The 25,004-nt window shown below is 41.2% G+C and overlaps 1 protein-coding gene across 28 annotated transcripts in view; it reads left to right on the forward strand.

The window, feature by feature from the left end:
- The window catches only part of WASHC2C (WASH complex subunit 2C), a 61,992-nt gene that overhangs the window by 8,289 nt on the left and 28,699 nt on the right, over positions 1-25,004 (forward strand). For 11 of the 28 annotated variants that reach the window (XM_058299165.2, XM_058299168.2, XM_058299174.2 and 8 more), the window contains exons 5-19: positions 2,091-2,264; positions 4,823-4,916; positions 5,782-5,843; positions 7,075-7,122; positions 8,923-9,033; positions 9,952-10,039; positions 10,644-10,715; positions 11,399-11,514; positions 11,990-12,047; positions 13,550-13,609; positions 13,983-14,159; positions 16,012-16,139; positions 19,662-19,748; positions 22,895-22,996; positions 23,949-24,080. In XM_058299165.2, coding sequence (XP_058155148.1) covers positions 2,091-2,264; positions 4,823-4,916; positions 5,782-5,843; positions 7,075-7,122; positions 8,923-9,033; positions 9,952-10,039; positions 10,644-10,715; positions 11,399-11,514; positions 11,990-12,047; positions 13,550-13,609; positions 13,983-14,159; positions 16,012-16,139; positions 19,662-19,748; positions 22,895-22,996; positions 23,949-24,080 — 1,509 coding nt within the window. The remainder of the gene's footprint in view (positions 1-2,090; positions 2,265-4,822; positions 4,917-5,781; positions 5,844-7,074; positions 7,123-8,922; positions 9,034-9,951; positions 10,040-10,643; positions 10,716-11,398; positions 11,515-11,989; positions 12,048-13,549; positions 13,610-13,982; positions 14,160-16,011; positions 16,140-19,661; positions 19,749-22,894; positions 22,997-23,948; positions 24,081-25,004) is intronic. The other 17 variants (XM_058299167.2, XM_058299187.2, XM_058299169.2 and 14 more) reach the window with 3 other exon arrangements.

Genomic DNA, 25,004 nt, shown 5'->3' on the forward strand with positions numbered 1-25,004 from the left:
TCCAGATAGTCCAGTAATGTGTGAAAAGGAATCTCAGTACTGACCTTTGAAGATTGTGTTTCCCTCTTCTTTCATGTCTGCTTTGATTCTTACTATTCATACCTTATCAAAATGGCAGTAGATGAAAACTGGGTTAGTCCATACGAATGCCTCCCGAATGCCGTGACATTAGTACAGAAGATTTGGAATGCACGTGCACTTTTATTGGCTCTGTAGTAGAACACCAGGTTGCTGGTGACTTTGAGGAAGACATTGCCCTTAAAAGGTTACAGTCTTAGTTGGGGTGATAGGACAGAGCCTGTCAGCTGAGCGTTTGGGGAGTTCATTTGAGGACAAGCTCACTGGTACAGAGTAGCAGGGAAAAGCTTCAAGCATGAGGCTTTAGCTGGGTTAAGGAAAAAGGACCTGACTTTAAGGTAGGGTGGTGAAAGATAACATTTCAGCAACAGAGAAGAATGGCTTGAGCTAAGGTTCAGAGTCGGGGGATGCACCTGGTATTTTATGAGCTTTGTTTGTGGAAGTTAATGAGGTCAGGCAAGAAGAAGAAAGTGGGGGTGTGGGGCCGGATTCTGGAAGGGCTCAAGAACCAGGTTAAGTTGTTGAGGAATAGTAGTTCCAACATTCCCTGTGGCTTCATTTTTATGGATTTATGAGCATTCTCCCTTGGGTGTTCCCCCATCACAGGCCAATGCTTAGGTAAGAGATTTTTGGGTTATGCTCACTTTCTAGAACTTCAGCAGTGATTACATCTTTCTTCTACCACTTAGGAAATAAGAGAAGTGTCAGTAACTTTATTATGGAAGTAACTTTGAACCAACTCTAATTTATTCAGAAAATAGAAATCACTTACAAAAGTTGCTACTTTATCAGAAAGCAATTATTTGTGACATATGAAGCTGTTTGTCTAGGAAAGGATATTAGAAACCAGCTAACATTCTATTTCCTGCTCTTTTATTTTTTTAAACTAATTTTAATGGTACCCATGGATTTGCTAACCATTTAAGCTGGGTACACCAAATTGTGTTAAATTTTAAAGCTATCACCTTTCCTGTTCAGTGGACTATTTTTAAGAAGTCAGTCTATATTTCTTTTACAAACATGTTTTCACAGATTCAGTAGTATCAGCTGTTTATTCAGAATCAAGTGTAGAAAAATATGCAACAACAATAACAAAAAAGTTAAGTTAGATTTCAGTGTCTGAAGTAAAAGAGTGAAATGCTTGTAGAAATCTTTGACCTTCCAAAAACCATCGTATGGTTTGGTTCTTTCAACAGCTGTATAACAACGTGTAGAGTATTTGTGAGGAGGGTAAAATGAGGCTAAATATATTTTCAATATTTCTCACACTGATGACACTTGTGAATGAGGGGACTGTCATTGAGAACTGCTGTCACAGGGAGTGGAGGCCTGTGGAATATTTCAGCAGACTGGTGATAGGTACAGGCTTCATTAGAGGGTATTGTTCTAGGGGATTGATAGAAAAAATTTGAGATGAAACTGACCCTCTGGGTGTGAAACTAATTTATAAGATAAATGTATTTTTTTTTACTTGTTTTTAAAATAACATTTCTGACAGTGTTAAGTCCTAAAATTGCCCAAGTGCTATTAACCAAAATGAGTGGCATTCAGTCATTGTGAAGATAAAAGCATGAGTCGTTCATTCCTCCAGTAGCAGCTACACTATGAGGGTACTTTTGCATAGCTGATGCACCCAAGTCATCACCACAATAGTTGTCCTCTTGTTTCTGTAGATGATGAACCCAAAGCTCTAAGAGTTTGATGCATGACTAGAAAGTGACCGAGTCAGGATTTAAATCTGGCAGTCCTACTCCAAAGTCTATGTTAGGGTTCTCAGTGCAATCTGACTTTGGTTAATATTTTTAATTAAGAGTTTTGGAACATGAGGCCAGGTTTTAGAAAACAGTCACAGTATTTTGTTGGGGGTTAGTAGTGCCAGTATACTGAAGGTCCATACTGAATGATACATATATTTTTTCTTTTTCTTTACTATTATTATTTTTTTAATGTTACATTAAAAAAATGAGGTCCCCATATACCCCTCCACCCCCTCACTGAATGATATTTTGTAGGAGAAGACCCGGGAACAAAAAGAAGTAGATTTGATTCCTAAAGTCCAGGAGGCAGTGAACTATGGTTTACAAGTATTGGACAGTGCATTTGAGCAGCTAGATATACGAGCAGGAAACTCAGACTCGGAAGAAGATGATGCTAATGAGCGGGTAGAACTGATCCTTGAACCAAAGGTAAAGACTGTTCAATTCAAGTATTGTTATCTCTTATGTCTTGGGCGCTTTACTTGGGCACACAATGAGTAAGACATGGGTTTTACTTCTAAGTAAGAAGCATGTCCTGTAGCAGTCTCATCAGAGCGACTTGCTCTACGCAAGCATTTATTGAGTACTTTTGCTCTAGATACAGAGCAGAGGGCCAGGGTAGGGGGTACACAGATGCAGGATGTGGTTCCTACTTTCAAACTGCTCGGTAGAGTTGGGTGGAGAAGAGACATTTATGGGATGAACTGTCACAAGTGCTCTGAGAGCAAATTAACTTTACATTGGGGAATTTAGGGTGGAGATGATCATTGAATGGAGTTTTGAAGTATGGGAAGGCCCAGGAGCGGTGAAGATTCTGGAGAACCTGAAATTCTGTAGTTTGTGCTAAGGACGACTGCAGAAGGGCTGAAAGATCTTTGGGCTCTTTGCAGGTTTTGGCTATCATGCAGAAAGCTGCTGTGAACAGTCATGTACAGGGTTTTACGTGGACATAAGTTTTCATTTCTCTGAGATAAATGCCTGGAGTGAGACAGCTGGATCACCTGGTAATCATTTACCATTGTAAACAGTTTATTGATGGTGGCAGAAAATGGGTGGAAACATTTTTGCATGTGATAGCTGATTGCCGTGGTTTCCAGAGGATGCAGTCTACAGCGTCAGCCTGGCAACTGTTGATTGCTTTGCGATTAATTTCTCTCAAATTGGCAAAGGAGACAGAAGGGACAACAGAGTCACTCGCCAGGAAACTCAGAGGCTGCCGCCTGGGCACTGGGAGTGCTCATGGTGCCTTAGAAACTTGTTACAGAAACAAACTCTTCTAGCCAGGAATGTAGCTGCTAATTTTATTTCCAGTTTGAGCATTAAAGAGTTGTACAAATTGAGACTATTTAGCACTGGAGGGTTTGCTTGGGTGCTTTTCAGTGTGGGGATTTAGAAGTCCGCAAAGGGCCCTGGGAAGTTTATTTCCTGAGCCATACTGCTTTCTGTTGTATAAGAGAACTTAAAATGCCTTCTAATTTAGCAAGCAGTTAGCACTCTGTTTCTTTGCACAAAATCAATGGTGGTTATATCTAACCATTCTATTGACCTTCCCAAACCCTGTTGTTGCCTAAAGCATCCAGTGCCCCATCTCTAAGGTCTTTTTGATAGGGAAGAGATGTTATTGTTAAAGGACAATGCCACAGAGAGGACAGGAGAGAGGAACTTGTCCTAGAGAGTAGTGCTTTCTTGACCCTAATTTTTTAATTTGTGTGTTGTAAGGGGTGGAATTAAAAGAGGCAGGGGACTGAAATGGAAGGACATCCAGCATGTATCAATGTGTAGACAGTCTCCTTTATTTCATCCCATTGTTTAATCATCTGGTCTTATTTTATGAAAGTCACCTTTCTAAATTCTGCAATATGAACCAGTGCTGAGTATTGCTCTTCTGTTCTTGGGCTTATTTTTTCTTCTAGACTGAGGTTCTCAACAGTGTTTCAGATGTGTTCCTTTAGCTCATTCTGTTTACTAGAGTATGTTTGCATCATTGCTATTCTGTTTCTTTTCACCTAGCCTGTGTTTCATGTGCTTTGTGCTAGCCTTTTCTTTGCCCTGCTTCAGGGCAAAGAAAATCCTCAATTCCCTTTGTGCCTTGTTTGTGGCCTGTTTGTCTACCCCTTTGAGCTGTTGGATTTAATCTGTTTTTTTGTGTAGCCTGAGGTTGATAGGGGGGGTAGAGGAAGAATTCAGCTGTTGTGCTAATTTTTGTTCCCTGAGATTGTCCTTTTTTGAACTGTAACAAATTCTACTCTTACTGGTTAGGGGTAGAGCTAGACTCCTAGGAAGCCGGGGTTTGTCCTAAGGATCCTGATAGCTCTTCCAGTTTGTCTGGAGCCCTGGAACCTGTGCTTCCTGCTGGAGGAGCTGAGTCTCTTTGCACATCTGTCTGTCATCTCAGTCCTTTCTGTCCAGCAACTGATGAACTCCACCCACCCCAGCCCTCAGTCCCACCTTCCCATGCCTGACAACCCCCCTACCTCTACATATAGGAACCTCAGTGCACTTCACTCCAAATTTGGGGCTGTTATTGAGGATACTTGAGGATTTTATTGGCTCATCAGTACTACATTTTATGGAGGAATGTGGGGTTAGGGCTCATATCAAAGCTCATGAGAATTCTTCCTTTTTTTTTCTTGGTCCTCCTTTTGAACTTTATACTCTGCGGTTGTGCTGTTTTCCTTATTTGGTTACTGCTGGTACACTTTTTGCAGGTTTTTGCCATTTTTATTAATATAAATAAGGCATTTGGGAAGATAGAGTCCATGTGATTTAGCTTTACCATCCCATCTTTGCCCAGAATTTGACTTTTTGTTTTTAAATCAGTAGATTTTTTTCTTTCTTTCTTTTTAACTTTTAATCCTGCTATGTTAATTCTCCACGTTTATTATGTGACTTGTTTGGGGGTAGTCAGATGCAACAAGATGTCAAATGCAACACTTACTTATATTTTCCACCCTCTTTAACAGCTTATACCCCTTTGTTTTTTATAGGATCTGTACATAGATCGCCCTTTACCTTATTTAATTGGGTCTAAGCCCTTCATGGAACAAGAAGACGTGGGTCTTGGAGAACTGTCTAGTGAAGGTACTCTTTTTTTTTTTCCACCAAATGTTTTGGTTAATTTTAACGTTTGTATCTTATCTTTTTATTTAATTTCAAACTTCACCTTAAAGTTGCAAGAGTAGTAGGAAGAACTCCCATCCTCCTTTCACCCAGGTTCACCTGTTGTTAACATTTCACCACATTTGTACTAGCGTTCTCTCTGTGGACATAATACTTTTTTCTGAACCTGTATGAGAGATATCATGCCCCATTGATCCTAAATATTTCTCTGTAATTTCCAAGAACAGGGACAGACTTACACACCCAATGTATTGTTATCTAAATTAGGGAATTTGACTAGAAGTAATACTATTATCCTCATCTTCATTCTTACTCAAATTTTGCCTATTGTCCCCCAAAAGTCCTTTATAGTCTCTTTCTTGGGTCTGAGTCCACCCAGGATCCCTCGTTGCATTTAGTTTTGTCATATCTCTCTGGTCTTCTGTTAACCCGGAACCATTGCTTTGCCTTTCTTTGCTGTTCACAACTGGAAGATGAGATTCCATTTAGTTTGTACCTTGTCAGGAATTCTCCAGAAGTAATGTGAGACCTTCCAGGGCATGATGCTGGGAGGCTCTTGATGTTGGCTCGACCACCTCGTCCAGGTGGTGTCTGCTAGGTGTCTTTACTGCTGAGTTACTACTTTTTTCTTGGTCATTAACAAGTCTCTTGTGGGGAGAAACTTTGTAAATATCCTATTCCTCAATATAGTGGAGAGGCTTTTAAGTCTGTTTCATGGGTAGGGATGCTTTTATCAAAACCTCTATGCTGCTTTCGTATGGTGGTTTGTGATCTTGAGAAGCAAATTGGGACATGTTCTTGTGACCCTTTTCTCCCGTCTGAACAGATGGCTCAGTTGGTAGTGATCGTGGTAGCATCGTGGACAGCGAAGAAGAGAAAGAAGAAGAGGTAAGGACTGTTTTCTGTGACCAGGGAATTGGTGGGTGGGAGATAGGACATGTTGATAGCAGGCTAAGTAAATAATATATTGTGAATTAGCAACCTGTTTCATGAATCCTTTAACAGTGATAGAACCCAGATTCTGAAAGTTTTTTCCTAGGGGCTAGATTTCCTTTTTGTCTTGTGTACAAAACAAGGGAGGGTATGTTATGTCCCTTTTACCATTGCCTTCCTTCTCACCTCACCTTCTTCCCAGTGTCTGTGGAGGAGAGCAGTTTAGTTGTTTTGGTGGTCTCTCTGCCTGAGATGCAGTCTTTGAGTAAGTTCTCGTGTTTGAATAATTCTAGAAAAAATTTCCACATTGTTTTTTGTTTTGTTTTTTTTACAATAAAACCTTTTAGACCAGAAAGCTGCTTAAAGCACCTACTTATACTCTGACCGTGCTGCTGCCTCTTTAGTCTCCATATGTACGTGGCGTAATCTGACCCCCTGACTAGGGTCTCGGTATCTGTGGGCCATGACCATTGTATATGGAATTGTCTATATAGTTGACTTTTTTTGTTTGCTAAGGGCTGAGACCCTTTGAAGGCTAATCCCTGGGTCTGAGATTTCTAAAGGAGACAGTATGGTATGAACACGTCTTCTGTTCCTGTTCTCTCTCTTCAGTGACCCTTGTCCTTTGCCTTCCTCCCCACGGTCCTCTGAGCAAGAAGCCTAGCAGTGGAAAATATGCATTTCCTAAGTGACTTTGCAGGAGCAGATGAGCATTAGCTGAATCTTTTGCTTTTAGCTGTCAATGCAGTCCCTTACCTAGTGGCAGGTAGCAGCTACTGATGTTTCCCGATGAAGGAGTTACCCTGCTTAGAGGGAGTATAGAGAGTTGAATACAAAATGTACAATCCCACAAACCAGTTTTGATAGGTTATGTAATTAAATGTGAAACTATTACTTTAACTCCAAAGGTTAGAGTTGATAGTGTAGAGAGATCTGAGCACATTGTTAGAGGTGTTTACACAAACCACAGAAACTGCATGTTGCTCTGAACAAATAGCATTTGGCCAGCCATCCTCCTCACCTGCACCTTGATCCTTGAGGTGACAAGTAATGAGTAGAAAGACTGTCAGAACTTTTCCTCAACTTGACAGAGCAGTCACTGTGCCCCAGAGACTCAGCTCTGAAATCATGTCTGTGCTTCTAAGTAAAGCCTGTGCTAACAACAAACCTCTTCTCTCCTCCAAAGGAGTCAGGGGAAGACTCTGCCAATCATGGTGATGATGGTCAGAACCAGGTAAGGGGCACTGTGGGAGGGACTTGACTTTTTAATTCTAGTTAAAATATAGCACACACACTACAATTACTTTTGAATGGTGTTCTCGCTTGGGAGGAAGAAGCAAGAATTTGTTCATGTTTACAAACAATTTTTCCTTCAAGTGTTGTATGCCTTTATTAATAGCTAAGTGCTCTTTTATATTTTCCAATTTTGGTTTTTATTTTCTCTAACAAAATTGGGACAGAGTCTCTGAAAAAGGCCCAGTTACCCAAACCGAATTATTTCACACGAATCTCCCTTCCCCATTTAAAAATTTGAGATAACATAGCACCAACATCTAGAAACATTAAGGGCCACTCAAAAAATGAAAATCTAATGGTTTCACAAAGTTGTCTTTGTTTTTGTGTGCCCTTGTAAGTACATTTTTTTCATAATAGACAGATTTTATCTTACACTATTTTATGTGTTTCTTTGTTATTTAATGCAATCTGTGCAGTTTTCTTTGTCAAATGCTATATTTTTAGTCTCAAATGTATATATTAAAAAAGGGGAAATAATTTATTTCTCCATTTTTATATTTTGAGGCAATGCCCCATTCAGTATTTTCTTACGTAAAAATCCTTTTCTCCTGTCAAACAGCTGCCTTTGGAATAAGGTGGTATGTAGTTACGTATATGACTTTTGATACTGCTCTCTAAAGAAAGTTCCAAATTACAGATCACACGTCCTCATTCTCCTACAATTTCATGGCACCTGGCTGGAGGCTTCCTAACTATTTGTTACCATTATATATGTACAATGATATATTGAGGTAATTTGCACCTACATTTCAATTTTCTAATTGGGAAGCAAGTTTTCACACACAAAAAGCATTTCAACTGGCAGACGAAAGCTTTTGCACTTTTGGTTGATAGCCATATTTTCCCAGTTGTATTCACAAATATGGTTGCCCTTTACAATTTTAATAACCCGTCCTCCTCCAGAGGACTATTTTTGCTACTTCAGAGTTTATCAGTAACATCCACTTTTTTAAACAGTACAAGGCTATGATTAAAAGCAACAGCTGAAAGATTTCTTTGTACTATTAAAGTTAGCCTGGTTTTGTGTGCCACGGCTGTCACTTCCTAGCTTTGTAACCTTGAATAGATTAACCTCAGAGCTGTGAGGATTCAGCTAGATAATAAAGGGCTTTTAATGTAGGGCCTGGCACAGCTGATTGAATTAAACATTAAAATTTTTAAAAAATTATTATGCATACCTTTGGAAAAATTAAAACCTAATGGACAAGGCTGAATTGGAGTCCTCTAGTCCTTGTTTTCATCTCACACTATCCAAAGGTAACTGATGTTAGAATCTGGGAGTATAGTTTTCCAAGTCTTTTTCTTTGCTTTTACAAATATATCTGTAAATATAGGAATGGTATACAGTACATGTGTGTAGAGGCAGAGTATCATGCCATGTTTATCATTCTGCCCTTTTTCACTTGCTCTGTCTTGGATGTCTTTCTAGTTATTACAATTTATTCCTTGTAATTATTACTCAATATTTGTGTTGAGAAGTCTATATTTAGTATATTCATTTCTTTAGTGAGGAACATTTTGAACATTTCAAATACTTGGTCTTACATTCTTGCAATAAAAAAAATCTTGTGTATTCTTTGTCCCAGTACATTTACTACTCTGTAACTTTTGCCAGATTATTCTCATTTTAAAAAGCTGTCAACTTTTTGAAAGAGGAGCAGAAAGACTAAGTGATAGTATATCTTGTTCAGCTTGATGACTGTGCCTAGTAGTTCTAATCTGGTCTTGATACTCTTAGCACACTGCACAAATGAGTGATGAGGAAGAGGATGATGATGGCTGTGACCTTTTCGCTGATTCTGAGAAGGAGGAGGAAGATATCGAGGATGTGGAAGAAAGTACTAAACCTGTAAGAAACACTGCAATTGCTACCCCACGGCAGGGCTTTAGAAGTGGCACTTAAGATATTTATTCCTTTTATTGTCACTGATGTCTGTACCTGCTCCTTTTGCATCATATTTGTAGTTTCATTTATGCTTTTGAAAAGAATGGTGAGCACCTTACAAGTACCATTTTCTTCTCCAAGTATTACAGTTTAACAAGTCAGATCATTCCGAATATATTTATTTCCAGAATTTTTAAGGCCCTGATGATATTATTTTGGTCCCCTCTCTTGCTGAAGTACTTCATGCTAAATAGTTTTTTTTTTTAAAGATTTATTTATTTATTTAATCTGCCCCCCCACCCCACACCCCCCGGTTGTCTGTTCTCTGTGTCTATTTGCTGTGTCTTGTTTCTTTGTCCGCTTCTGTCATCGTCAGTGGCACGGGAAGTGTGGGCGGTGCCATTCCTGGGCAGGCTACACTTTCTTTCACGCTGGGTAGCTCTCCTTACGGGGCGCACTCCTTGCGCGGGGGACACCCCTGCGTGGCACGGCACTCTTTGCACGCATCAGCACTGCGCATGGGCCAGCTCCACACGGGTCAAGGAGGCCCGGGGTTTGAACCGCAGACCTCCCATGTGGTAGACGGACGCCCTAACCACTGGACCAAGTCCGTTTCCCCTAAATAGTTTTCTTATCTAAAAGTTTGAGTATCAAAATGAAGTGTTAAAGAAGGAAATAGCATCTTTTGAAGGAACATTTCCAAGGGCTATTTCTCAGGTGATCTGTATGGGGTGCAGTGATTGTAATTCATTTAGTTAAACCCTGTGCTCTCAGTTCAATTTCTTTGCTCTTGCTTACACAATTTTGTTAGATGTCCAAAAGTAAACTGGGTTATTGGGTATGTTATGAAAGAGTGACTTCTATGATCTCTTCTGCCTGTAGAAAAGGAGTAGACCTACATCATTTGCTGATGAGCTGGCTGCTCGTATCAGAGGGGATGCCACCTGTCAAGCAGAGGAGGAGCAGGCAGGTACATGGTGGAGGGGACCTGACAAGGGGAGTGGCTGGGACAGGGCTTCACTGAGGGCCTATCTTCCTTTTTAATTACAGGGGCACAGGAGAGACTTGAAGTAGGTCTTAGTCTGGTTTTGGCTTATTTTTGATAACTTGAATACTGTGGACCCCTGAGAAAAATGCACACGTATCTACATATATCAATATACCATTTCCTATGCAATTTCTGGGCTTCAGTGAAAACCCCAGAGGATCGTGGGGCTTCAGGTTATAAATCCATGGCTTAATAATTATTCTTTTCTCTCTTTTGAATTAATAAAAATGGATTGTACAGTATGCACTAATTATTTATCAAGGTGAAAGGCTATCAGTATAAGTCTTTCCACAAGTACAGTCTGGTATGCCTAGGGCCCTGGTGGGTGATGTGAAGCCCTCTGCCTTGAAAAGAAGCACTTTGGGTATTTGTTGTGCATAAAGCTCTGAGTTAAGTGCTCAGGTGGGGTTGAGGTGCAGGGTTGGCACTTGCTTTTGGCTCCAAGCAGTGAGGGTGACAGAGCCGTGTACACAATATTTGTTGACCAAGATTAGACTGTCGTGAAAACTGTGACGTACTCTTCAAGCCTTATCCCCAGGGCAAGCGAAAACTGGGAATACAGTGAAAGAGAAGAAGGAAAGGAGAGCTCCCTCTGACGGTAGGCCTTTTCTCAATTTTGTTGTTTTAAGGGCCTCTTGACTCAGAATGTTGCCCATATACTTCTTAATGTGCTTCTTTAAATCTGACACATGGGGTGTATCTCCATTCACTCTTTCAAAGCATCTGAAAGCAGGGTTTGGTGGGGGAGTAGCTGAGAGAAAGGGTGGGTATAAAGTTAAAAAATGCCTATAAAGATTTGAATTATTGGATTTTACAACAGTCATTCTAGAGTCATAGGTCATAGGAGTTATGAAGCTAGAGATCTCTTAGCATTTTTCTCAATGAAGAATATATGTGGTCTTGTCATTTAAGCAGTAATGTGTACTATATTCCTAGTTGTGATCTCTCTGTTCAGTCTGTATTTCCTTCCCCCAAATTCTTGGTGGGGTGGTCTTGAATGTGGCAGTTGAACAGTATCTATGACTTGAAGTAGATCTAGAAGAAGGTGTTTGCCTAAAGAGTTCGTCCTGCTCCAGATATCTGCAGACTTGAGGGTGGGAGTGAAGTGAACCTTTTGAGGGCATCAGCGGGTCTGTTTAATGTTTTTTTCTTTTTTTTGGAAATTCCACAAAATGCCCTCAAATACTCCTATTAAATGTGGTTGAATAAACTTGTCAGTTTTGGAGAAGATGTTTAGAGGCTAAAACTCACCCTGTAAAATCTCATTTTCCATTTCTTTAGATGAAGAAGATAACCTGTTTGCACCCCCCAAGCTGACCAATGAAGATTTCTCACCGTTTGGCTCTCGGGGAGGTCTGTTCAGTGGCGGGAAGGGCCTTTTTGACGACGATGAGGAGGTGAGTGATGGTAATCAGGGATATGCTCCGTAGCTAGGTCGTGGGTCCACAAAGAAGAAGTAAACTCCGCTCTTTGGGTGTGGAAAAAGTGATTTCTCAGTTGGAAACTGCTTCTGCTCTTATGAACATATGAAACCAAGAATCATGGCATGAGAAAATACTATATCCTGATGTCCTTTGTTAGCCTTGGAGAGGATGTGACAGCATTAATAGTTACTAATTTGCTTGATTAGGAGATTGTTTCTCACCTTATCTGTTGTTATCTTCTTCCTTGTTGGTATTTAATTCCTGTACGGGCTTAAATTTTTTAAGGGTCAAATTGTGCCATGGTCTTTGCTTAAGAACTAATGCTTTTGTGACAACAGTAAATAGGAAGCTTTCAAATTTCCAGGGTGCTTTTCTTTAGAAATCTGCAAATGCAGGTGCATTTTCCCCTGACTTTGGAATTCTGTTCCATGTACTTTATTCTAACCAGAGCGACCTCTTCACGGAAGCCCCTAAGGATCGAGGTGTTCGAGCCTCTGCTGATGAAGGTAAATGTGCACTGGGGCTGGCTTCGCTATTTGGTGAACAAATTTTCCAAGCTGTTTCATTTGCAATTGGAAATGCGAATGTTGTTCACAAGCCTTGTTTCTTTGCTTGGAAGTTGTTTTTTTTTTCCTTGATCTAGTTACTAATTTCACATTTTTGAAAAAGGAAAGAGTACCATCTATAAAACTATACCAGAATTTTGCCTCTTTTCTTATATGTGACTTCATAAAAAGTGTGCCAGGAAGAATGCTATAGTAGTGTTGAGGTTATTGTGAATTTATTCAGGGTTAATTCAAATAAACATTCTAAAATTCTGCATGTGAATTGGAGATCAGTTAATTTCCTAGCCAGGATAGGCATGAAAATCATCTGAAGTTTTTTAAAAATACAAATTAAAAAACAAATTCTTAGAGATTTTATTCCGTGAGGTTTCTGGTAGTTCTTGGGAATTGGGAATTAGATACTTTGAGCGAATCAGCCTCCCCAGGCCATGCATCCTTCAGAGTCTAGACCATTTCTGAAGTTACTTCTCTCCATGCTTGCTCTGATGTCAGATTTGACTGCCCTGCAGCTTTTGTTCTCCCTTCTTTTTGGCATCAGTAAGTGCCTGCTTTCCCTATTTAGTATTATTGTCTTCGATTTTTCATGGTCTCCCATTTTTTCTCTTCTTTCTTGTTTGTTCCCTCTTGACAAACTGGAATGAGTAGAGTTAGGACAATTTTGGCAGCTTTGCATGGCCTGCCCCTGCTTCCACCAAATGTTTTACATTCTTCGCTGGCCTCCTCCTCCTTACCCCACTGCTGCTGTTTGACTGAGGGGTCTTCCATTAGAATCTCCTCTCAGATTGTATTATTTCTAGACAGAGAGGCATGAATTGGTAGAGACAAATATACTTCATAATTTTTTTAAAATTAATTTATCCCCTCCCCCCCCCCCCATTGTCTGCTCTCTGTGTCCATTCACTGTGCGCTCTTCTGTTCTTCTGTGTCTGTTGTATTCTCATTAGGTGGCTCCAGGAACCCATCCTGGAACCTTCCCCGGTGAAAGAGAGGCGATCATTCTCTTGGCCACCTCAGTTCCCTAGCTCATTGCATCTCTTATTGTCTCTTCTCTGTGTCTCTTTTTGTTGCATCATCTTGCTGCATCAGCTGTCCATGTGGGCAACACATCCCCTGGGTGGGCTGCACTCCTGCATAGGGCATCACTCCTTACATGGGGTGGCACTCCTACATGGGGGGGGCACACCTATGTGGGGCAGCACTCCTTGCCTGCGACAGCACTCCACATGGGCCAGCTCGTCACACGGACCAGGAGGCCCTGGGTATCGAACCCTAGACCTCCTATATGGCAGGCAGGAGCTTTATCAGCTGAGCCACATCTGCTTCCCCAGAATTTTTTAGAAAAATGTTTGTTAGCTATCTGTATTGTTGGTGGTATATCAGGAAGGTGGGTTTCAGAGAGAGAGTCATTTTTGTGAAATTAATCTTTTTCTTTCTCATTCTAGAGCCGTTATCCTCCAAACCTGGAAAGAAAATCCCAGCAGGAGCTGTCTCTGTATTTTTAGGTATCTTAACTTAGGTTTTTATGTATTTATTTGTATTTCTAACTTACGTAAGTATTGTTTTGTCATTTTCAAGTTGTTTTATTCTAAGGGCTGGCTGGCAGGTAGGAGGTATTTAGGTGCTTCTCTGGGCCTTCTTCAGCTTTTGGGAAGGACCCAGTCACTGATGTTGGCCCATATTTGGGTTTTTTAGTGACAGGGTGAACCAGATGATTCTCCATTGTGAAACTTTCTCTCATACTGGTAGATGGAGGTTTTTGGACCCTGTCAGTGTATTGTGGATGAACTGAAACAGAATGTTCCTGGTGGGTAGTAATTTTTTTCTTCAAGTCAGGTGGCCCCCGCCGGCTCTCAGCTGTCTTACGTCCACCCACAGGGGATGCTGATGTGTTCGGAGCCCATCCTTCTGTTCCATCACTGAAGGAGCCCCAGAAGCCCGAGCACCCCCCTCCAGGGAAAAGCCCACACCTCCCAGCTCCAGCCAGTCTCTTTGATGATGAGGAGGAAGATAACGATTTTTTTGCAACATCCTGCAGCAGACCTTCCCAGAAAGGTACCTGTTTTAGCCTCTGTTTCTGGAAATTTAGCCAGAAGCTGAATGTTCACCTAAAAAAGACATAAAGCTCCTTTAGTTTTGTTTCTCTTGCAGTGCCGGAATTCCTTCTAGGGAAATGCTGGTTATTGAGTTCTCAGATCTCAGTAGTCACAGTGGCTTGAAGTCTCTATTTTCATGCACCAATCTTCTCTGATCTGGGAATAGATGACTAGGATTATCTTCCTTACAAAGAACTGAAAACTGTTCCCTTATAATTTCCGTTCAGGATTTCTATTTCTGACCTTTGAAATTAGAAAGTTTTAATCACTTTTTTCCCAGCAGTCCTTAGTAAATTGTATGAGTACAGTGTTGCCTACTGGTGCTTTGGTGCCCGGATTCTCTTACCTCTTTTGGAAAGCACAGATCTTACCTTGTGTGGGAGGGCTTTTAGCCCTTCCCCCCCCCCACCCCCCCAATTCTGAAATGGTTCTCTCCTCTCAAATTAAAGTCAGTTTGTTCAGGAAGCCGCTCTAAGGCTGTGATCTTCAATGTGCACACAGATATCAGACTCTTGCTAAAATGGAGATTCTGACTCAGTGGGCCAAGGTGAGGCTGGAGCATCCTCATTTCCAGCAGGCTCCCAGGTGCCTCAGAGGCTGTTAGTGTGCATATCACTCTTGCAAGGGAGAGTTCACAATGCCTTGCCATTGGGCTTCCCCAGCCAAGAGAGGTTGGTTACTAAGGCACACACAGTTCCCAGCATCTTGACAGAAGGGCTCTTTCTCATAGGAATAATGGAACCAGACTGCAATGAGAAGTGGCTCTCGGGATTTAGTCTCTTCTTCCAGTGGTAGGTTTAGAAAGTAAAGATAGAAGCAGAAATAAGAGGAAAATAATAGCCTGGTTATTTTAGAAAGAGAGCAAACTGATGCATAATACACTCAAATCTAGGCAGACTGAAATGATAGAGGCTTAGAATTTGTTTGATGGACATTGTTGAGAAGTGACCTAGAATCACAAATAAGTTGGTGCTGCTTTCCTCAATGACTGCTATTCTCTCAGGGCAGTCATGAGTCTGGGCCCTCATTTTAAGGACACATGGCTCATTTGGTGCAGCAGTCCTATGGCAGTGAAAGGTTGGAAACGACCCCAATACTTATCGCTAGGGTAAATTAGAGTCCATCTATTCAGTGGGATTTGGTGAAGCTGATAAAAAGAATGAAATTGATAAATGTTGATAGGGAAACATATCCAAAGCATATTAAGTGAAAAATGCAAATTGTTGAGTATGTTGTTTAAATTATGTTATAATCCCTTACTTGTGAATAACTAAAGTAAGTATGTTAGTATATTCTTTGAGGGGATCAGAAACATAAATTCGAACTTTCTGATAGAGTTATGGGGAGTTTGTAGCATTTGCTTCTTATATTTGCTTCTATCTTTTATATGTTTCTATATTGTTGGGCTTTTCACAGAGCAAGAGCCTAGAATGATTGACTTGGTGGCTCTCTTAAATATTATCTTTCTTTCTAAAGGTCTCTCTTGCCTATAGTTAATCCATACTCTACTGTAAGCAGTAGGTTGCTGCTACTTGGATAAGTACACCAGCCAGATGGTTAAGCTTATTTGTCCTGTATTCCGTTTGAGGTGTGTGGTGCTCTTTGAGAAATTCCGTGGGAACCTTTTTTTTTTGAATGGGGCCTGATAACCAGTATGCTTCCATTTAATATTTCTTTCTTTATAACTAATCAGGAAACAACATAATCATTTTCTACTTATTCACTGAGAATGAGGAATTTTAATCAGTGAATTTTATGGTGGGATTTTTGATCTTGTAACTTTGTTTTGTGGTTTTTTGTTTTTTCCAAAGACAAAGTCAAATCCACTGCAGATATCTTTGATGATGAGGAAGGCGATCTGTTCAAAGAAAAATCAGTGGCTTTGCCAGAAGCTACTATGAAACAGACAGATGAAAATAAAGCAAGAGCAGGAAAAAAGGTGAGTGGGGAGGGAAGATGAACATAGTATTGATTTGGGGTATCCTGTTAATTTACCTGGAACCCATCCAGAAGTACTGTTTCCCTTCAGGTTTATTTTGGAAAATTTCAAACATGCAGGAAAATTGAAAGAAAAGTACAATGAACACCCAAATGACTGCTCCCCACATTCAACAACTATTATTATTTTGCCAAACAGTTCATCTCTAAACTTTTCTATGTGTGTATTTTTCCTGGACTATCTGAAAGTAAGTTGTAGTCACCCTTAAATTTGTCATCACAGGTCTCTTGGGAAAAAACTCCTGTATAAATAAAGTGCCATTATCACAGCTAGTAGAGTAACAGTTATTCTATACAATCTAGTATCTAGTCCATATTTGATTACTCCAATTGCCCCCAAAATATCTTTTAAAAATCACGCTCAAGAAAGAGAGGTTTTAAAATCTCTCATATGTAGTCCGTTTTCCCCATTTGTCTCAAGATATCCTTTATTGCTTTTATTGTACTTTTTAATTTTTTTTTTGAAATAAAGAAAGAAATCCAAGATCCATGGAGTGTTTGCACATTGCGTTTTCTTTAGTCTCCTTTTAATCTGAGACATCATCTTCAGACACACTTTTTTTTTTCCCTTTTCACAGCAGGCCAGTTCTCTTATAGAACGCCTCACTCTCTGAATTTGCCTGATTTTCCTTTGGTTAGATTCAGTGTAAACATTTTGGCAGAATCCAGACTGAAAGATTGTACTCATCCTGTTGCCTCCCCTCACGTGGCACTGTGTGTCTGTCGTCCCTGGCGGGTGATGCAAATTTGATGACTTGGCTGGTTGGCACTCCTGTGTCGCCCCATCAGAAGGGCACCCTCATCTCCGAGGTGATACTTTGATACCGTGTGAATATCCTGTCCTCTGCCAGCTTTCACTCAGTGATTTAACATCCATCGATGATCTTTTCCTGACTCAGTTATTACGTTGGGGAGGGTAAAAGAATGTTGTTCTAGTTCTACTATTTCTTCTGATTTATTAACTGGCATTCTTCTGGATAGAAGAGCTTTCTCTCTTCTTCCTTCTTCCCCTTTTTAGTATCCGTGGGATTTATAGATTCTTCATTTAGAGTAGTAATATCCATGGCTATCTTTTTTATTTATTTTTTAACTTTTTAAGTTTGTGGTACTTTCACACTTACAGGACAATTATAAAAGTGAAAATTCCATACAGAGAACTACCTGCTTACCTCCACCCCAGTACCCATATTCACCAGTTTTAACGTTTTGCCACATTTGTCATTATCATTCTGTGTATCCATTAATCTTTCAGTCCATCTGTCTGTTCATCTATCTGCCTGTCTCTATTTTCCATTTTCTGAATACTTTTTATGCAGTATACATCATGCTCCTTGAACATTTAATGCTGCCTTGTACATTTCCTAAAAACAAGGATAATTCACTTTTGTGAGCACTTTAAGTGCAGCTTTAAGAAATTTGACATTGATTGAATCTTGTAGTCTATATCCAGTTTTTTCATAGGTCTGGCATTCAACAATATGATTCTATCACAGTGTGGGTCTATTTGGGTCTCTTCTATATGGAGTTTGTTGAGCATCTTACATGTGTATAGTCAGGTCTTTTGTTATAATTGGGAAGTTTTCAGCCATTATTTCTTTGAGTACTCTCTCTGCTCCTTTCTCTCTTCTCCTTCTGGAACTCCCACATTGCGTATATCGGTAGTCTTGATATGGCATTCTACAGGTTTCCTCAGACTCTGCTCACTTTTCTTTCTTTTTTTTTTCTGCTTTTCAGTCTGGTGATTTCGGTTGTCTTATCTTCAAGTTCACTAATACTTTCTTCTGCCAGCTCCAATCTGCTGTGTGGAATTTTTAATTACTGTTTGTGTTCTTTAGCTGTTTGTTTTTTCATAATTTCCATCACTATTGATATTTTCTTTGTGTTCTCCTATAGTTTTCCTGATTTCCTTTAATTTTTGGTCATTTCTTTTAGCTCTTTGAGCATATTTAAGACCATTTAAACATCTTTGATATGTTCCAGGTCTGGTCCTCCTCACTGATGGTTTCTAATACTTTAATTTTTCTCCTTTGCTTGGGCCATTATTTCCTGTTTCTTTGTATTTTGTGATCTTTGTTTAAAACCTGGAAACTTTGATATTTTAATGTGTTATTGTTGAAATTTAGACTCTGAGGCATCTGCTGTTTAGCTTATATCTAGCTATTGCTATGGTAGAGCTTTCCTTGAATTCTAGGAGCTGACCCAAAATAAAGGAGAAAAGGAAAACATCTTTTCCAGTTCTTGCAGATTGAACTTAGAGAGTGCTCTCCTTCAGAGCTTTTCCATATAAGAAGTTGAGAGAATACCTCAAGGCCAAAGTGTGGGGGTTGCACTGATTATTTCTGGGCAGGTATCTTGTCTTGGGCATGTGCATGTGACCCTGGGAACCCCCCATTTACACATATACGGTTTACACACTTTTCTTACAGTTTGTGCACTGCACTGTATGTCTTGCAGCCAGCGATCCTTTGCTCTAAGCAGCCGCTTGACTGCTCTCCCACAGCAATTTGTAGGGGAGCTCTGTGAGCCACATTCTACCACAGTCTGGGATGGCGAGTCCTCAGGCCACCACCAGACAGATTGAGCCAGACTTACATGCTTCCAGTGGGTGCCTGAGGGTTACTTTGTCCCCTCCAGCCAAGACCAGGGTTCTGCACTGGAAGCACAAGTTCCGTGTCCAGTTGTGAGTGCTGGGGCAGAGGCCAGCCAGGGCATGACAAGATTCTAGGCTTTCAAGTAGCCTTTTTCTTGATTCAGTGTTCACCCCATTACTGCAGTCCTTTAAATGTTTTCTGGAGCTTTAGGAAAGATATTTGTGCCAGTGCTTGCTGCGTATTCAGAGCTTCTATCATCATTACTCTTTTTGATACTCACATTGTACTTGGCCAGTGGTTTGCGTGCCCATCTGTCTCAAAGCACTTGTGCTTGTGGTCCTTTCCTGTGCTGTTCGGCAGAGCCTGGTTCAACCTCTTGCCAGAGCACATATTGCTATGTTGTGACCTTCCTGCTGCTGGCCGCATCAAGCCCAGCATTCCAACCCCGCAGACCCCTGGGCAGCCTGCCATCGTGCCTGCCTCTTGCACACTTTGTGGTACAGAGAGTCTTTGCTGCTTGCGGATACCCATCTTGCCCTTTTTGTTGATCTTCTTTTCCTCTGGGATTCCTTCGGCCTGGAACAGCCTCATTGGTCTATTTCCCCATGTCCAGGGCTTGTCTCTCCTTCCAGGCACAGTTCACATTTACTCTCAAGAAACTGTTCCTTCTCCCTTTGTTGTAAAGCTTTGTATTAATTCTATACACATCAAGGTCCACAGCATCTTTACTCCCCCAGCACATGGCTTGATGCCTTAGTCGTCGTAGGGCCTCAGTAAATTTTTTGGATGAGTGATCAGCCAGCCCTCTTTTCCAGGTGTCTTAGTGGTTAATTCTTTCCTCTCTCTCTTTTTTTTTTTTTTTCCAACTAAAGGATACCCGAATTTCTGGCAAAAATCTCCAGCCCTCATCGGAAACAAAGACTCAAAAAGGTTTATTTTCAGATGAGGAGGACTCTGAGGTATGGATGTTTTTTCTGAGTTCTGGATATTGGATCACAGATATGTCATTAGAAACTGTTTCCAAATCAGGTTTTTCTCAGTGAAGGTTTAAGATTTTTTTTTTAAGAAGCGTTTCATTTTGTTTTTTTGAAAATAACTTCTTGCGAGCTTACGAGCTTTAGAAAGCAGCATGTGTCCAGTGCTTTTCACTCAGGTTGGGATCCAGTACATTTCCTGGGAGGAAAATGTTTTCACTTCAGGGGTGTGTTTTGCGCCATGGACATCCCTGAGACAGTATTCAAGGAAATAATGGTTCTGACAGAAAAGCAGTGCTGCTCAGAGTCTTGGGCTATTTTCAGTCTACAGGGCGATGAGGCACTTGTGCCGGCATTGAAGTCAGCACGTCGCTTTCTTCATCAGCAGTCTTACTAGCCGAACATTGCAGGCGTGGATCTAGTTTCCAGCCCAAGCCTTTTATCTTGCTGAAGATTGCTGCCACTTGGTGGCCTGGTCCTGGCTCGCACCTGCCCCAGTCTTTCCAGGCAGGTCCATGCCAGCTCTCAAAGTCTTCACTACTTTTTTTTTTTTTTTAATCCCCAGATGCTTAGGCCCTTTTAAAACTAATTCTAGGCTAGCCTCTTAGGGGATTGGAAACCTACATGAGAATGTAATGCAAAATAATAAATCCTTTTCCCAGAAAAATGTGTGGATATGCAGAAATTTACAGGTAATTTCAAGAAATTGTGGACCTTGTTGCAAAGTCTCCAGGTTAGACTTTATCCTCATAGCCAGGAAGAAATTATGGATATATCCCTTTGGATGTAGGGTGATTACCATGAATATAAATAAAACTTCTGTGGTCGGCTGGTGAATAGAGAAATTAAACTATGTCCAGTGAAACCAGGCCTCTGACACACAGGCTCAGTGTCACGTGCCCACCCTGCAGTCTTGTCACCGTGTCCCTCCCAACTCTGGGCCATAGTCACCCTGGCCTCATTACTGTTCCCAGGCACTCCAGGTGCAAGCCCACTTGGGGTCTTGGCACTGGCTCCTTCCTCTGTGGAGCCCTCATCCCAGGTCTGTGACTTGGCTCTTCACTCGTGCCAGGTCTTGGCAAGGCATTTCCCCAGGAAGTCTCCCCCAGTGACCTACACACCTCGGCAAGCCCTCCTATACAAGCGCCCTCTTCTCCTTACCACCCTTTCCAGTTTATTTTTCACAATGGTACTTAGTACCATATGACCTTGTAATTTTACTTGTTTGTTTGGTTGTCTTCTGTCTCCCCAGGTAGAGTCATCCCCTGCCTGTATCGCTGGTACCTAGAGGGGGCTTGGCACAGGGTAGGCTGTCAGTAGTTGACTGCATTAAGAAAACCCCATGTGAGCAATTTCAGTACTTAACAGGTGTCCAGTTATTTCTTGCTGTGAAAACAGATCACTCCAGAACTCGAGGCTGAAACATGGATAATGTTGTTTCTCTCGGGTCTAGAGGTTGACTGGGCTCAGCTGGCAGCACCCACTAAGGTTCTCTCGCATGCTTTCAGTCTGAAGGTGGCTGGAATGAGAACCATCTCACCCATGTATCTGGTGCCTGGTCTGGAAAGATGCCAGCAGCTGGGGCTCTTTGGGCATCTTTCTCTCTCTGTGTGATTTCTCAGCACGGCAACCTCAGGGAGCTAGACTTCCTGCGGGGTCGCTAGGATCCGAAGGAGAATCCTGGGAGCCAGGCAGAAGCTGTGTCGCCTTTTGTAACCTAACCTTGAAGTCTCATGGTTATTTTTCCCACATTCCGTTGGCCAAGGCCGTCACAGAGGCCCGCCCGAATTCAAGAGGAGGGAGCCTTCTCTTGATGGTGGGACCGTTAAAGACTGTGTGGACATGTTTTAAAACCTCCACTGCCTCCCAGTCCATGTCCAGCTCACAGATTGAATGTTTTTATTGGATACCGTTAGGCTGCTTAGGTAAGAAATAAAACAGTGCAGCCTGAGAACAGCTTTGGACCAGAGAGACTCATGTCTCACTTCTGCCTCTCGGTCTCAGGTGTTGGACTGAAGCCTGCCCAGTGACAGGATTTTGGGAGACATGTTTGAAGTGAGAGAACTCATGTTTTTTTAATCCAACACCAAGGAAGGTCCAAACCACGATACTAAAATCTAATTTTGTTCTTTGGTTTTGGCTTAATTTTGTTTTTTTCAAGCAGCAGAGCCCTTTTTGAAATGGAATTTTGCAAATGGGTCAAGTGCAGGAGGGACCCAGGAAACCTGGAGGTCCTCCCATGTGGCCTTTTCTACCCCACGGTGCACAGGCGTTCGAGAACCACTGCCCTCTGAAGCTCTTCTAAGTGGAGGAGCTAATTTGGTCTGTGCTTGAGGAGTAAACATTGATCCCATTACTAAAATAAAAAACTTTCCGAAGAGGTCTTAGAAAATACATTCTTGTCCCCTTAATTGGCTCTTACCTCTTGAGATTTCTCCTGCCCAGGGAAATGATGTCCTATTTTGTGTTTCTAATCCGCGCAGCTCAATTAGTACATCTTCCTTTGCTATGTGGGCTGACCTTTCAGAGCATTTTGAAAATGTCTTCAGGACCTACCTAAAACATTCTTTGCGTGGTGTGCAGGATCCCGTGGCAGTAGTTCAAATGGAATAGCAAACATTCTTAAGTAAAAGTGTATTTTGTGTTTATTTAAAGAAACTCCCTACCTTATATGAAGAGGGAGGGGTGTTGCTAAATAAGACAGTCCTGGCTCCAGCTGACTGGGGACCTGACCTCTGTGTCCATTATTGAATCTGTTCACTTGATCTGATTCTTTGGGTAGAAAAAAGAAGGACACTTTTACTTTTCATCCTGATAATAGGGCATGGATTTGGAAAATTTCCTCTTGCCTCATAGCATTCAAGTGGGAACCTAGAAAGCTCTGGGTACTGACGCAGTTCGAGCATGGACCTCTTCCTTCTTGCCCACAGGTGTTTGTCCTGTGTGTCCTCAGGACAGACTCCCACGAAGGTTCCTTTATGGGCTCCGCCTCAGCCCCTTCCCTCTGACCAAAATAACCCTGGATGTGTGGCAGCCTGTGTGTCCTTGTCTTCATTGTTTTATTATTGAACTGACAGATTATAAACTCTCATGTATCTTTTTAACCGTCAACATTGGTCTTGATCCAACAGGATTTATTTTCTTCTCAAAATGCGAGTAAGGCAAAAAGTGCACCTTCCCTGCCTAGCAAACTCCCCACGCCAGTGTCACTATTTGATGATGACAACGAAGAGGTAAATGATTGAAACTCTAGATAAATAACTTTTAGTTCAGTCGAGAACTATTGATGATGTAGTCTTCCAGTCAGAGCCTCATATATGGGAAACGGTGATAGGGAAGTAGTCACGCCACCTGGGGCTTATGTTACAAAAACATTTTGATCTTTATTTCATTGACTTCTTTCATATGTTTTCCTAACTGTTCAATGGGAGAGACATTCAATTCTTGACCCAGTTCTTGTGGAAGGCTTTATAGATTACAGTTCTAAAAATCTGCATTGAAGAAACACCTTTTAGAGGCTGGATTTTTGTTATATCCAATGATGTACACAGAATGTCTTGGATAAGGTGGGGGAGGGGAAGAGGAGGAGGCTGCATTCTGACCTTGCCTTTCTTTTCCTCCTGGGATAGAGAGTGCAGGGGAAAGGAATAAAGAGGGAGGGGAAACCGAATCTTAGTGAACGTGCCGTGTAGCGCAGTAGCTTAGCACATGGACTTTGACTTCAGACCCTCGGGTTCCTTTCCCAGCTCGACCGTTTGCAAAGCAGGTGACCACAAAGAGGGCTGCAGGGCGCTGGTTTGCTGTCTTGCTCTTCCCGCCTGTGGGCCCTCCCTAGGGAGCTTAGAAGGGTCGCCGCAGGAGGAGGTCTGCCTCCGTAGCCTTGTGCTCACAGGGCTCCCACCCAGGCCCGCCCTCAAGTGTCCTGCCTTTGCATTCCATGGCGGTTTGTTTCCTTTCTGTGGATGGAGAATAGTTAGAAAAGACTACGAGGGGGTTGTAGGTGTATATTTAAGAGAGGAGTGGGATTTACTAGCGTTCTGTGATTCTTTCCCAAAGGTATTATAATCTGTACACCTGACTGGAGACTTAACCCTCTACCATATGTGGGGAAGAACACCTTATGTGTTATTATGACTGTTTTATGTGTACAAAGTTCTCATTGCCATCTCCCATTTGTTTTTCCAGGATAATCTGTTTGGGGCTACAGCTGTTAAAAAGCAGACATCATCTCTATTAATTCAGAGTCAAGAGAAACCAAAACTCTCAGAGCCCACCAAAAAGAAAGCACCTGCCTTATTGTTCAGCAGTGATGAGGAGGTGAGTGGAGGTTGTTCCTAAAGAAAGAAGGAGATTACTGGATGTGATTAAAGAGAATGTCTAGCCTAAACTGTTTTTTTGGGGGGGAGGGGAATCATGGGGAATCTATTTTATATCTAGTGAAGTTTAATTATCAAAGATTATGTTCATCTGATATTTTTTAGGAAGCTATTTAGTACAGTATATTAACCTAAAGATTAATCTTTTTAAAATGGTTATGAATAAGGATGGCTTACAAACTGTAGTGTAAAATATGCTAACCCAAATGAGTTAGGCCTAATTTTACCTTGCTAAATGATTACTTTGTTTCACTAATCTAGAACTGTAGCCAAACATGGCAGAAGTACCCTATGCATGTTTAACTCCTTTTTCATAAGAATTGTAACAGTAATTTTCATTTACTATCTGGATTCATATTGGTGAAATCATTGGTGAATATGTTTTAGCCACTGTTCAAATTTACTGGTACAAAAAAGCTTCTAAAATTATATTAAAATCCATGAGCATTAAAAATCTTATAATTGTTCTTTATTGTAATGTTGTAGGCAAGTTATGATAGATAAGTTGGAGATATGTTAATTTTGTTATTGAAAGCAACTTAACTGAAGAATGACGCAAGATAAATTGCTTTCTCTACTCAAACTTTTTCATTGGTAACAGCTTACCTATTTTTTTTTCTTCTTTTTACCAGTACTGATGGTTGGTTGCCCTGTAGTAATGGCCCATCATTGTTATTATAGTGGCTCAGGGAAAATAAAATTATTAACTAAAGTTAGGAGCAAAAGTACATGTAAAGTCAAGATAATCAGCATTGTAAAACAGTGATTCTCAGCCTTGGCTGTCCATCAGACTTCCTTTTATATTTTTTTAGGAGTCAATGGGGATTGAACCCAGGACCTGTACATGGGAAGCAGGTGCTCAACT

The sequence above is a fragment of the Dasypus novemcinctus genome, chromosome 6 (assembly GCF_030445035.2).
Source record: "Dasypus novemcinctus isolate mDasNov1 chromosome 6, mDasNov1.1.hap2, whole genome shotgun sequence".
NCBI lineage: Eukaryota > Metazoa > Chordata > Mammalia > Cingulata > Dasypodidae > Dasypus > Dasypus novemcinctus.